Consider the following 15,722-nt stretch of genomic DNA (forward strand, 5'->3'; position numbering starts at 1 on the left):
GAACAAAAAATGTGCTTTGACGGACACTAAATAACTTGCCCAGCCACAACAGTACAGCGGTAACGACAGATTTAGCGGGATATAAATTTGAGGCCTAGTATTTAGGCGCTGGGTGACCGGTATGGATTTACTGACAGAATTAGACTTGGAAATGCACAGTAGCGTGTGTGTGAAGTTATTCTGAATGACCCTATGTGCACCTTGAATATTATATTCCCTTTTAGGGATAGATTTCAAATAGCTCTGATACAGCAGAAACCACTAAATTATGAAATTGCTAAATTGGGAATTGTATTTCAACCCAGAACAAAAAATGTGCTTTGACGGACACTAAATAACTTGCCCAGCCACAACAGTACAGCGGTAACGACAGATTTAGCGGGATATAAATTTGAGGCCTAGTATTTAGGCGCTGGGTGACCGGTATGGATTTACTGACAGAATTTGACTTGGAAATGCACAGTAGCGTGTGTGTGAAGTTATTCTGAATGACCCTATGTGCACCTTGAATATTATATACCCTTTTAGGGATAGATTTCAAATAGCTCTGATACAGCAGAAACCACTAAATTATGAAATTGCTAAATTGGGAATTGTATTTCAACCCAGAACAAAAAATGTGCTTTGAAGGACACTAAATAACTTGCCCAGCCACAACAGTACAGCGGTAACGACAGATTTAGCGGGATATAAATTTGAGGCCTAGTATTTAGGCGCTGGGTGACCGGTATGGATTTACTGACAGAATTAGACTTGGAAATGCACAGTAGCGTGTGTGTGAAGTTATTCTGAATGACCCTATGTGCACCTTGAATATTATATTCCCTTTTAGGGATAGATTTCAAATAGCTCTGATATAGCAGAAACCACTAAATTATGAAATTGCTAAATTGGGAATTGTATTTCAACCCAGAACAAAAAATGTGCTTTGACGGACACTAAATAACTTGCCCAGCCACAACAGTACAGCGGTAACGACAGATTTAGCGGGATATAAATTTGAGGCCTAGTATTTAGGCGCTGGGTGACCGGTATGGATTTACTGACAGAATTAGACTTGGAAATGCACAGTAGCGTGTGTGTGAAGTTATTCTGAATGACCCCATGTGCACCTTGAATATTATATACCCTTTTAGGGATAGATTTCAAATAGCTCTGATATAGCAGAAACCACTAAATTATGAAATTGCTAAATTGGGAATTGTATTTCAACCCAGAACAAAAAATGTGCTTTGACGGACACTAAATAACTTGCCCAGCCACAACAGTACAGCGGTAACGACAGATTTAGCGGGATATAAATTTGAGGCCTAGTATTTAGGCGCTGGGTGACCGGTATAGATTTACTGACAGAATTAGACTGGGATATGGCCAAAAAATAACCACACTATTGCTGGTTAAATGCACTTGGTGTGACAGCTCGACCAACCACACTACTGAGGGTTAAATGCACTTGGTGACAGGCACAGCTTGCCCCTGATGTAGTATATGGCCAAAAAATGAACAGACTATTGCTGGTTAAATGCACTTGGTGTGACAGCTTGACCAACCACACTACTGAGGGTTAAATGCACTTGGTGACAGGCGCAGCTTGCCCCTGATGTAGTATATGCCAAAAAATGAACAGACTATTACTGGTTAAATGCACTTGGTGTGACAGCTTGACCAACCACACTACTGAGGGTTAAATGCACTTGGTGACGGGCGCAGCTTGCCCCTGATGTAATATATGGCCAAAAAATAAACAGACTATTGCTGGTTAAATGCACTTGGTGTGACAGCTTCACCCTGATGTAGGCTTTAGCCAAAAAACAACCACACCATTGAGGGTTAAATGCACTTGGTGACAGGCGCAGCTTGCCCCTGATGTAGTATATGGCCAAAAAATAAACAGACTATTGCTGGTTAAATGCACTTGGTGTGACAGCTTCACCCTGATGTAGGCTTTAGCCAAAAAACAACCACACCATTGAGGGTTAAATGCACTTGGTCGCAGCTTGTGCTGGCGCACCACAAGACGGCCGCTGATCACCCCAGAAAAAAGTGACTGACAAACGGACTGGGTAGCCTAAAAACAGTGAACAATTGAGTATCAGCAGCTCAATGACCCACAGCTGCAAATCGATCAATAATCAAGTCCTTTGGAGGAGTTAATCTGCCTAATCTCGCCCTACTGTCGCAGCCGCAACCTCTCCCTACGCTAATCAGAGCAGAGTGACGGGCGGCGCTATGTGACTCCAGTTTAAATAGAGGCTGGGTCACATGGTTCTCTGGCCAATCACAGCCATACCAATAGTAGGCATGGCTGTGACGGCCTCTTGGGGCAAGTAGTATGACGCTTGTTGATTGGCTGCTTTGCAGCCTTTCAAAAAGCGCCAAGAAAGCGTCAAAAAGCGCCAAGAAAGCGACGAACACCGAACCCGGACTTTTACGAAAATGTCCGGGTTCGGGTCCGTGTCACGGACACCCCAAAATTCGGTACGAACCGTAACTATACAGTTCGAGTTCGCTCATCCCTAGTTACTACCTGTGTGTTTGCAGTATGGACGAAAGGTGCTGCTCCTCGACGTGCATTTCGTCGTGAATGACTTCCCCAGGAGGAGTGAACAATGGGGTCGATGGTAACATATTTAAATAAAGTGTTCTATCGCAGGCCTGAACCAGGTTCATGTGTGTGGTCGTGTATTATAGTTGATCACCTTCTGCTGATCGGGTCATGTAGGCGGCGCATGACCCTCCTCATCCATCTACGTATAGCAACTTCGGCCCTCACCCTGAGTCCGGTCTTGGAGAGGGCAATCACTGACGGCACTTATGACGTGGATTGACCTCGCCGACACCCGATCCCGGTGGATGACGGCGCAAGTGCACGCATGGGGAGGCTGTCATTGTGGAAAACAACTAGATTGTATAAGTATAGTAGCAATTCAACCTTTAAACAATGTTATTGATGCATGAATATATGTGAATCTAAAATCCTCAATAGTGTGGATCCTATATGTATATATATTCTATTCACTAAAGTGAAAGAAAAGTGAATATAATGTATTACCAGTGGCGTACATACCAGGGTCGCAGGGGTCCCGGCCGCCTGTGGACCCCCCCCCAGGCCGCTGGCAGGGCTCCCGCTGTACTCACATGTAATGGAGCGCTCTGGTGGGGCCCGGCATGAAGTACAGTGACAATTTCGGGCCCCATCAGAGCGCTCCATGCCACCATTACATGTATAATATGGGGGGTGGGGGGGCCGGAGGGTCAAGTAAGGGAGGGGGGGGGGGGGGAGCACGCACTCACACACACACGGCCGGCAGTTCCGTTTCTATAGTGAAGCAGGGAAACCTCTCTGCTCCCTGCTTCACTAATCTTCAGAGCTCAGGAGCTCCCCCTGCTGGCCCCAGATCGCGCTGCTGCCTGTCACTGTGGGAGGAGACCTAAAAACCCGGCAAGCTGCCTACTCTCATCAGGGAAGAAGGTAAGTATGTAAGAATTTTTTTTTTCTAATGCTGCAGACTGGGGGCAGAGAGGCAGAGGGGCAGGGGGCAGAGGGGGGGGGGGATTGATGGGAACAACTAGAGTGAGGGGGCACAAAAGTTGGCATCTCTACTGAGGGGCACCTAATCTGCCATAACTAATTTGAGGGGGCACCTAATGTGGCATAACTACTGTGAGGGGGCACATATAAAGGCATAACTATGAGGGGGCACATATGAAGGCATAACTACTGTGACGGGGCATGTAAGGCTACTTTCACACTAGCGTTCGATCGGATCCGTTCTGAACGGATCCGATCATATTAATGCAGACGGAGGCTCCGTTCAGTACGGATCCGTCTGCATTAATAACCTAGAAAAAATTCTAAGTGTGAAAGCAGCCTGAGCGGATCCGTTCAGACTTTCAATGTAAAGTCAATGGGGGACGGATCCGCTTGAAGATTGAGCCATATGGGCTCATCTTCAAGCGGATCCGTTCCCATTGACTTACATTGTAAGTCTGAACGGATCCGCTCGCGTCCGCCTGTCCGTGCGGAGGCGAGCGGAGCGGAGGCTGAACGCCGCCAGACTGATGCAGTCTGAGCGGATCCGCTCCATTCAGACTGCATCAGGGCTTGACGGAGGCGTTCGGGTCCGCTCGTGAGCTCCTTCAAACGGAGCTCACGAGCGGACCGACGAACGCTAGTGTGAAAGGAGCCTAATCTGGCATAACCAATGTGAGGGGCACATATGTGAGCATATCTAATGTGAGGGGCACATAATCTGGCATAACCACTCTGAGGGGACACATATCTGGGCAAATTTACTTTGAGGGGGCACATAACCGGGCATAAATACTGTGAAGGGGCACATAATCTGGCATTATTACTGTGAGAGGACACGTAATCTGGCATAACCACTCTGAGGGGGCACATATGTGGGCATATTTACTTTGAGGGGGCACATAACTGGGCATAAATACTGTGAGGGGCACATAATCTGGCATTACTACTGTAAGGGGCATATAATCTGGCGTTACTAGGTGAGGGGCACATAGTCTGGCATTAATACTGTGAGGGGGCACATAATCTGGCATTACTACTGTAAGGGGACACATATTTGGCATAACTACTATGAGGGGGCACATATCTGGGCATAATTACTGTGACGGGAACAAAGGTGGGCATAACTACTGTGAGGGGCCACAAGGTGGGCATTAGTACCGTGTGGTTGCACTTAGGGGAAATGTCCTAGATTACCCTGCTACACATTGGCATGGCTCAGTCTTACAGGCCAGCTGGTGATTTCACAGGGGCAGTCACCATCCCTTCATTATGTGATTATTCTTTTTTTCTCACCACAGGGACCTTGTTCTGGATCCAGCGGACATCACGCCGACGCCAGCGACACCCTGGATGAGGTAGGACCAGATTTTATTAGGACTAGGTGAGTGTAGCCATGCATTGGGCTTAGGGCTCTTTAACACAAGCGGATGCCGTGCGAGGAATCCGCTGCGTAAATGAGAGCCAAGCCCCGTTCCGGACAGCAGAGACACAGAGCATTAACATGACTGATTATGCTCCGTGCCTCTCTGTGATCTCTTTACTACAAAATCACAGAGACATAAAGTTGTCACCGTGATTTTGTAGTAAAAAGATCACAGTCAATCATGTCACTGCTCCGTGTCTCTGCTGTCTAGAATGGGGCTTGGCACTCAGTCACGCCGCGGATTAGCCGCACGGAAAGAGCCCTTAGTAAAAAAATCTGCCGGTTCTTTGAAAAAATGTTTGCACTGTGGCCCATAACACTATAGTTACACCACTGGTAGGGGAGGTAGTGGGGGGGGCTAGGAGGCAGGTTTGGGGGGGGGCGACGGGGAGGGGGCCCCATAGATCAGTTTCGCACCGGGGCCCCATGGACTGTGTGTACGCCACTGTGTATTACTCTTATATGTTCACATCTATTTTACGGATACGAAATATCCATATTGCCATTCTTATTGATTATGTGACTCATTAAAATAAATAAATAAATAATTATATACAAAAGTGACAAACTGTGTTAATAAGCCATGATTCATGTATGTGAAAATTATAAATTAATTAATACACCGATTATACTCCCTAAATACTGAATGTGATGCCTCATGATCTCAATATTTCCTTCTATCTGTGACTTACAAAGTGCTAATGTACACTCACCTAAAGAATTATTAGGAACACCTGTTCTATTTCTCATTAATGCGATTATCTAGTCAACCAATCACATGGCAGTTGCTTCAATGCATGTAGGGTTGTGGTCCTGGTCAAGACAATCTCCTGAACTCCAAACTGAATGTCAATGGGAAAGAAAGGTGGGCTACAACAGCAGAAGACCCCATCGGGTACCACTCATCTCCACTACAAATAGGAAAAAGAGGCTACAATTTGCACGAGCTCACCAAAATTGGACTGTTGTAGACTGGAAAAATGTTGCCTGGTCTGATGAGTCTCGATTTCTGTTGAGACATTCAAATGGTAGAGTCTGAATTTGGCGTAAACAGAATAAAAACATGTATCCATCATGTCTTGTTACCACTGTGCAGGCTGCTGGTGGTGGTGTAATGGTGTGGGGAATGTTTTCTGGGTACACTTTAGGCCTCTTAGTGCCAATTGGCATTCGTTTAAATTCCACGGGCTACCTGAGCATTGTTTCCATCCCTTCATGACCACCATGTACCCATTCTCTGATGGCTACTTCCAGCAGGATAATGCACCATGTCACAAAGCTTGAATCATTTCAAATTGGTTTCTTGAACATGACAATGAGTTCACTGTACTAAAATGGCCCCCACAGTCACCAGATCTCAACCCAATAGAGCATCTTTGGGATGTGGTGGAACGGGAGCTTCGTGCCCTGGATGTGCATACCTCAAATTTCCATCAACTGCAAGAAAGATACTATCCTATCAATATAGGCCAACATTTCTAAAAAATGCTATCAGCACCTTGTTGAATCAGTGCCACGTAGAATTAAGGCAGTTCTGAAGGGGGTCCAACACCGTATTAGTATGGTGTTCCTAATAATTCTTTAGGTGAGTGTATAACATAATAATCAATATTATATTGAAGTTAATTTGATAAACAATCAATACTAAATGCCCATTGTTAAATGATGGACATGGTGCTATACAACAATAAATAGATAATACATCCCATCAAACAATCTCAATAAAATCACATGGTTAAAAGAACAGCACATTCAAATCTCCCTATAATGAAAGAGACTACAAAACTTATCAATGTAACAGTAATTTAGTGAGATATCCATTACTATTTCACTATTCATGATTAATGGTGTCTTGCTTGTAGTTATCTTCCACTTTTATTTAAATAATATTCTTTATTGATGCAGTAGATCAACTGATAAAGGTCGGCCCATTTTATGCAATACTAGACAACATCCTATATTTCTAGAAAGAAAAAACATAAAACATTTTTTTGTTTCAATAATAATCGACAATAAACATAAAATCTATTTAATACAGTGCTTCTCAATTATTTTCTGTCATGCCCCCCCTAGGAAGAAGAAAACATTTTGCGCCCCCTGCGCGACTGTAAATAGTATCATTTGTCTATAAAATTGTTATAGTACACCTTATTATTGGTATGCTATTATGCCCTTTTTATCTAGGTTACCTTCAGGGCTTAGTTTACCTGCAGAGCGTCTTTTTGCACCTTCCCCCTCCTCCTTTTGATCCAGGGTACTGCCTTCTAGTTCGTATACTTTTTCCTCCTCCATCCCCTGGTTACTATTTCTTTTCCCCTTTTCAGTTTTATTATCAGATTTTGTGTTTGTCCTACCTCCTCTCCTTGACCCCTGCTCTTTATGTTCTTTCTGTGCTTCAGCTCTTGTTTTCCCACCTGGTGATGCTGCGGATGTATCTTTGCGACTCTGCCTTGATGACATGCGGGCGTCCTGCACTTTCTCCTCTGTGAGTGGCACTAGGAACCGGCGTATTGATTTCTGTATGTCTCCACGGGTCCTCTGCATGTGTCACGTGCGTTGGCGGTCACGTGGTCCTCCGCTTCGGGCTGCTACTGGGGCTGCGCTGGGACAAACTCCAGTGATCGCGCCGCGCTGCTCCCTCTCTCCAGCCGTAGAGTTGCTAGGCAACCGACGCCGTGTGGGACGCCGCTTGCGAGTGATTCGGATAATCCGATCTGGACATCCAATATGACAGTGTTTGCCGAGGTCAAACGAGCCCCCCTTTACGGAGCCTCGCGCCCCACTATTTGAGAAGCACTGATTTAATATCACAATTAAAATAATGGATCCCCATCCAGTTAATAGATACTACGGTCACAGGAAAGAACGGAATCCCAAATTTTCATGTAACCCTTTGGGTGCCGGGGTATTAAGTCTAAAGATCCATCTACTTTCCAATTGAGACAATTTTTTCCCTTTATTGCCACCTCAAATTCCTGGATGGATCATGTCAATTCCCCTAAATCTAAGTAGATTGAGGTTGTTGTCATGAAAAAGTTTAAAGTGTTTGGGGATGGTCTTTAAACAATTAACATCAGTCTCATCTTTTGCTTTTTCTATATCTCTGGCATGTTCCCTGACTCTTTTTCTCAGTTCCCTAGTGGTGAGCCCTATATATATCCTATATATATCTTTTCACAGGGACATGTGGCATAGTAAATAACTCCTGTAGAGGAACATGAGATATACTCTCAGATTTTGTAGTTGCTCTGTTTCTGTGAGTCTGTGAAGGCATTTCTTTGGTCCATGTTTTTGCATGCTTTGCACGAGCCACATGGATATGATCCCAATCTTCCCACTCTGCCGTCTCTATCATTCGACGGAACATAGTGGCTATGGACCAGCATATCCTTCAGATTTTTGGACCTTCTGGCTGTCATCAATGGTCTATCAGTGATGCATTCCCTCATTTTGGTGTCAGTGTGCAGCACCTCCCAATATTTTGTTAAAATAACATTGAGCTGCGCCCACTGTTTGTTATAATTTGTAATAAACCTCGGTTCATTACTGTTTTTGTTAATTTTGATGGTATTAGGACACAGTAATTTTTCTCTCTACCTTTTTCTGGTTATTTGTAACCCCCTGCGTATTTGTCGATTCTGTTTTTTATCAAAGGTGTTTTTATCTAAGCAGCTACAACTTTTTAACTATCGATAAAAAATATATTTATATGGAATTATACATACTCTTTGGGTTGTTGTTTTGTTTAATTATTGAGTATTCCGGTCATGTTTGACCACATTAACAGCTGACCTTGTTGTGTAATAATTTTTTTTTTTCTGTGTTTATAACAAAATTCGGTCTATCAATGGATCTGGGAGCCAGAGAACAGGCATGGCTCGCGCAAGCAAATAATATTTTTAGTAGAGAATCCAATGTTGTTTTTAATGATACTACGGTACAGGTTAGAGAATCCCACAAGAAATACAAAATTGCATGTCACAAAAAAAAACTGGTGGAATAATTCATCCCTAGACAATTATAAAAATAAAAAGATCATCCCCAGAGATCTTAGAATCCAGAAATTTCCAAATTTTGGATTGGACGACCCCGATTTAAAAACAAGATGGAAAGATTCGGCTTAAAAATGTTCCTTTAAATTTATAGAGATCATAATGGAAGCTAATAATAGAAAATTACAAAGTCTGGAGACTGAGATACAGGAGCTTCAGACACAGATCAGAGCAGATTTATCTGCAGAAAACTTCTTAAAATTCAATGAGGACATCAGTAGTTCTGGATAGATCATCAGCATCTGATAGGTGTGGAGCCGACACCCGGGACCCCTGCTGATCAGCTGTTTGAGAAGTCAGTGGTGCTGGCAGTAGCCCAGCGACCTTCTCGCTGTTTACCGCAGGCCCAGTGATGTCATGACTAGTATCACTGGCCTGGGCACGGCTAAGCTTCATTCAAGTGAACAGAGCTTAGCCCCGCCCAGGCCAGTGATACTAGTCGGAACATCACTGGGCCTGAGGGAAACCGAGAGAAGGCCGCGGCACTCCTGGCCTTCTCAAACAGCTGATCAGTAAGGGGTCCCAGTTGTTGGACCCTCGTCAATCAGATGCTGATGATCTATGCAGAGGATAGATCATCAGTTTAAAAGAACTGCAGAACCCCTTTAAATTGCTAGGCGGGTTCTACCGAGTACTAGAAATCCAAAAATGTGGAAGTAAATTGCTGTTTGGGTACGCTGCAGAGTTCGCAATGAAAATGGCTGTTTTGACATCATTTTTTAAATTTTTTTATTGTGTTCATCTGACGGGGTAGATCACATAATATTTTTATAGAGCAGGTCGTTCCGGACACACTGATACCACATATGACTATTTTTGTTCAGTTTTACAGAATAGAAGCATTTTTGAAGAGAAAAAATATATTTTTGTGTTGCCATTTTATGAGAACAATATTTTTTTTTTTACATTTTCTGGTGATGGCCTTATGTGAGGACTCAGTTTTGAGGGATGAGATGATGTTTCTATTGGTACCCTTTTGGGCTAGATATAAATTTGCTCGATGTTATGCTTTTTTTGAGGCAAGGTGACCAAAAAATGGCTGATGTAGCATCATTTTTATTAATTATTTTACAGCATTCACCTGACTGGATAGATCATGTGATATTTTTATAGAGCAGGTTATTACAGATGCAGCAATACCTAAAATATTTATAAATTTTTATTTCAGTTTTACACAATAAAAGCACTTTTGAAAAAATGAATCATGTTTGTGTCACTGTGTTTTTAGAACCATATTTTTTAATTTTACTGACAATGATCTTGTGTGAGGGTTCGTTCTATGCCTTATGAGTTAACATTTTTTTGGTACCATTTTGGGGTACATAGTACTTTTTTTTATCGCTTGATATTGTTGAAAATAATTATGTCAATCCTAGGTTCTTTTCCAGAGATGAAGCTTGACCTAGATTATAAGGCCCACAGACAGAAAGTATTATGGCTATTGTTATGATCAATGGGCCTATTAATACCCAGAATGATGTTACCTCAATTTATTCATCTGTCACATCAATTAATTCATCCCTAATATCCCCTCAGCCTTCCTTCTTATAATATTTTTACCCATTGACTAACATCCAATTGGTTAGTACAACATTTTAAATCTCAACATTCACGCCCGTTGATATTTTTAAATATTAAATACAAATTCCAATTAATTGTCTAGTATTATTTTAATACATTAATTGTATATTTGGAATGCAGAGGTAAAATCCCCTGTCTGGGCGCTTCTGTGTATACTTAAGTCAAGGAGACTCCATTTGTGAAGCTATCCCTGAGGTACCTGTACACATCAAATAAGTGTTTTAAATAGTTGTGCATGAAACTTATCTGTAAAAGTAAAAAAACAACTAAATGTCCTCCAATGTTTGATCAATGAAATGGCAATGAGCATCACACATTAATATATATATATATATATATATACACATACATATATATATATATATATATACACACACACACACACACTTGTCACGGTGGGGAGTGGGGGAAAAAAAACACCGTCCAAAGTAAAGGGATAAAGGGGAAGCAGCTAGGCCAGGACGCCGGAATCAGGGAGCAGGTCACCTCCTATTGCATCCCTAATCCTCACCCTAACTCCTTACCGTATGAGCGGACCTGGATGGTGGGACGGCTCATACCAGGATACCTATGGCCCTGAGTCGCCCTGATAATCTCTCACATAGGAGCAGGGGAGAGACAACCTGTTCTTCCCAGACATGGATGAACAGGAGTCTCAAATTTCCTAGCAGCAGAGAAAAGGGAAGCCCATACACAGCTAGAGGATTGGCACGTAAGAACAACAAGACTACTAACTTACCTGCCAAAGCCTCCACAACTGGAACCCATGCATAAGTACAGGAGCCCGAACACACAGCAGGTCACAGTACAAACAACCCACAAAGGAATCCAGCATACCAACTCTGCCAGAGCCCCCCATGCTCACACAGTACATGGCAGCCCCAAGCAGCACTGCATACAGGCTTATGGTTCACCCCTCCGGGAAACCAGCCCTCTCACAGAGGTAACACACACAAAGGGAAACGTCTTGCACACATGCAGGGACAAACACCAACAACATCCCAGACATGCAACAACAAACAAGACGTACAACAAACCTCCAACTCAAACTCACACCATAAACAACACACCAGGAGGGTGAGGAAGACAAGGAGGAACCAAGCAGAAACTGGGAAGACCTTGATGACCACAAGGGTGGCCCTCACTGGACAGATGGAAAAGCCAGGAGCAGGGAGCCACCAGCATACAGCCAAGCCTGAAGTAACACTAAACTACAGGCTTCCAGCAGAAGCTAAATAGGCCAAAGCGACCACACCTAATCAGGGGATTAACCCTTACAGCACCAGACAGGGGAAGGCTACAACTTAAAGGGGAAGTGCACACATCAGGCAACACGTTGCCAAAGGCTACAGCATGCGTGGCAACCATGTCACAACACACACAGCCAAAGCCGAGACACTGCCACCACATGCCATAGCAGCAACACGTTGCCACCAGCACCAGCATGCGTGGCAACCATGTCACGGCGCACACAGCCAAAGCCGAGACACTGCGACCACATACCATAACAGCAACATGTTGCCACCAGCAACAGCAAGCATGGCACAAGTGTCACAGCGCTCACAGCAAATGCCGTGACAACACTAGTAGAAGGACCCGGCTTCATATGGGTATATTTAATTTATTTAATTTAATGTTTGTGTGTGTCGTTAAAAGATACCAACAGTATCCACTATAACAGTGACATCTACAGTACCCTGCCCTCCTTAACAGTGACTTCCACATCCCCATCCCTTAATATTGACCCCCCCTCACAGTGCCCCACCTCCTTAAAATGGGACCTCCACAGGAGCCCATCCCCTTAACTTTGATCTTCACAGCAGCCTGCCCCTTTAACAGTGAGTTCCACAGCATTCCACCCCTTGACAATGACCTCCACAGGGGCCCGCCCCCTTAACAGTGACCTGTACAGCACCCTCCCCTTAACACTGACCATAGGTTACAGTCCCCTTAACTGTGACCTCCACCATTCCCGCCCCATAACAGAGACCTCCACAGAGACTGCCTCTTTAACAGTGACTGCCATAGTATCCAGCTCCCTTAACAGTGACCTCCACTGTACCCTTCTCTCTTTACAATGACCTCACAATACCCCGCTGCCTTAACTGTGATCTCACAGTACCCCACTGCCTTAAAGAGAGTTTCTATCACCAGAATTAACCCTATAAAACTAGCTGACCTTAGCACATCGCTAATGTCAGCTGAACCTAACTAGTTTATTCCTACTTTTATCTATGTCCCTGTTACTCCAGAAATATAACTTTTATAAAATGCTATCTAGCCTCTAGGAGCAGGGGTGGCATTGCCCCTGCTTCTAGAGGCTCCGTTCTCCCACCTCTGGCCATGCCCTGCTACACTAAATTGACAGGGCCAGGTAGTGTTGGTCTCCTACTGCCGGTCCTGTCTGCCGTGTAAATCTCGTGCCTACGCCGTCCCGTTCAGTATTCAGTGCAGGCACAGTGAGTGAAGGGGCACTCTCACTGTGCCTGTGCCGAATACTGAACGGCGCAAGATTTCCCCAGCAGACAGGGCCGGCAGGAGGAGGTGAACGCTGCCTGGCCATGTCAATCTAGTGTAGCAGAATGGAGCCTCTAGAAGCAGGGGCAACGACCCCTATGCTCCTAGAGGCTAATTAGCATATTATAAAAGTTATATTTCTGGAGTAACGGGGGCATATCTAAAAGTAGGAATAGACTAGTTAGGTTTAGCTGACATTAGAACATTGCCCCCTTAACAGTAACATCCACAGTTCCCTCCCCTTTAACAGTGACCTCCACAGCAGCTGCCCCTAGATAACTTTAACAGTGACCCCCACAGTACCCAATCTCCTTAACAGTGATTTCCACAATAATCCACCCCCTTAACAGTGACCTCCACAGCAGCTGCTCCTTTAATAGTGACCTCCACAGTACCCCACCCCCTTAACAGTAACCTCCACAGGGCCCGCCTCTTTAACAGTGACCTCCACAGCGGCTGGCCCTTTATTTGTGACCTCCACAGTACCCTGTCTTGTCAACAATAACCCACTCTCTTAACTTTGACCTCGAAAGACAGATTTAAAAACCCCAACCCAGGACCCGCTAAGCCGTACCCTCAACCTAGTTCGGCCACGCCCCTCCCACTCAGCAGCCGACAAGGATGGAAAAAATTATGGTAAAAATCTACTTCTGTTATCTACAGGGTGGGAGGTAGGGTGAATTTCTCCCTGCAGCTCACGCTCAGACAGCACAGTGCTGCTGTCTGAGAGTGAGCTGTTCAAAAGGACATTTCTGCGTGAGATATTCCCAAAAAATGCATTAGCCAATAGAAGCCTGGTCACATGAAACTTATCAGCCAATAGAAGCTTGCAGGCCCTTAGTCTCCACATACACACAGTTTTACACCAGGTTTCCCCAACAACCCAGCCATTTTTCTTCACTGCTGTAGGTCAGCTTTAAAGGGGCAGGGCGCTGTGGATGACCCTCTTATAGTGGATACTGTGTATATCTTTTAATGACATACACAAACATTAAATGAAATAGATGAAATATACCCATGCAAAGCCGGGTTCTTCTGCTAGTATATATATATATATATACCAATAGATATTATGTTTTTTGCGAGGATGCTGTTCACCAGATGGAAAAAATTGTGAAATTTTTAAAGAGCCGGTCATTACAAAAGCAACAATACCTAATATGTCTATTTTGGTTTTATTATTGTAAATGTAAAAGGACACTATTTTAATTTAAACTTTTTTTTTTATAAAACATTTTTATTTTATTTTATTACACAGAAGAAGATCAGAACGTCACATGGCTCTTTCTTACAATTGTGCAAAATAATCATAACAGTTTTTTTCTCTTGGTAATCATTAGGTGGTGGAGTGCTGATAGTTGAACTCCTTCTGAATGAAGATAAAAGTGGCCCGGTGATTTCCCAGGTGTTTTCATTGCAAATGCTAGTCCAGGCAGAAGGCAAAGAACGAACACCATCTGAATATACCAAGCTCCTTACAGACTCTGGCTTCAGGGACATTAAAGTCAAAGCAACTGGAAAGATGTATGATGCAATACTGGGAAGAAAGTAGATCCAAGTGTCATTGTCTTACGAAACTGACTATAGTTTATTACAAATGAGTTGTTTGTTGTGTTAATGCTGCATGACTATCAGAAGTAATGCTATTTTATTCTTCCATGTTATGCTTTTTTAGACTGAAAATGTCTTAAAATTAACTGATGTGTTTTAAGCTGGATTTCTTTACATCTAAAAAATAAAATCCATTAAATGTCACCAGTGTTTGAAATTGTACATAACTATTCAGCTACAGCATAGATGGATGGAGTAAATTTGCTTGCTGAAATTTGTCATTCCTTGAGTTCAAAGGCAGCGCACACAAAGGGTTAATGTCTTGAGAATGAACACCCACTAGTCAGATGTGTTTGTTTTTTTTAGGCGTTTTTAGGGAGAGATTTTTGAGCGGCTTTTGGACTTATAGAAAGATTTTAGTAAGCAAATGTATTCTTTCCTTATCGTCCTTCAAGCAGCACACACAAAGGGATCTACAAAGCAGTATTCATGAAGGGTGGGTAGAAATTGCAATACGCAATTGTCTGTCAAAGGCTGAATCACAAGCAGCAGATACATTGAGTTTGTAGTGTTACGTAAAGGTGCATAAAGACCATGTAGCGGCCCTGCAGATTTGATCCAATTAAAAAAACAATTTTTTACCTAAAAGACTGCAGTGGATTGAATTGAGTATATTGTAACTCCACCTGGTAATTGGAGTTCTTGAGATTAAAAAGCAAACTTACGCTACTTTCACACCAGGGTTAACTGCCTGAATAGAAAGCTTAAAATACACTTTATTAGGGATAATAAAAAAGATGTGGCTACCCGCCAAAAAGATAACACACATCAGGCTACAGCATGAAAGAGTGGCTCACATTCCTATATATATCTGATGCAGCCGTCCTCTCCCATGTCAGAAAGAAAATAGTGTATCCAGTTGGAGAAATATAGCAACCTGTTTTACTCCAATGAGCCTAGAACGCCATAAAAAGTGCTGCATATTCCCCAAAATAGCTGCTTATGTATCGTACTGAAACACCCGCTAAAGAGAAACACTGTTTTTGTAACAGTGCGTCCCTGC

At 43.4% G+C, this 15,722-nt stretch overlaps 1 protein-coding gene across 1 annotated transcript in view; it reads left to right on the plus strand.

The window, feature by feature from the left end:
* Positions 1-14,863, plus strand: part of LOC122935343 (acetylserotonin O-methyltransferase-like) — a 66,982-nt gene extending 52,119 nt beyond the window's left edge. Inside the window, exon 4 of the mRNA XM_044291109.1 lies at positions 14,449-14,863. Within this exon, the coding sequence (XP_044147044.1) occupies positions 14,449-14,660 (212 nt within the window). The 3' untranslated portion in view covers positions 14,661-14,863. The remainder of the gene's footprint in view (positions 1-14,448) is intronic.
* Positions 14,864-15,722: the final 859 nt, after the last annotated feature.

Source organism: Bufo gargarizans, chromosome 4 (genome assembly GCF_014858855.1).
Source record: "Bufo gargarizans isolate SCDJY-AF-19 chromosome 4, ASM1485885v1, whole genome shotgun sequence".
Lineage (NCBI taxonomy): Eukaryota > Metazoa > Chordata > Amphibia > Anura > Bufonidae > Bufo > Bufo gargarizans.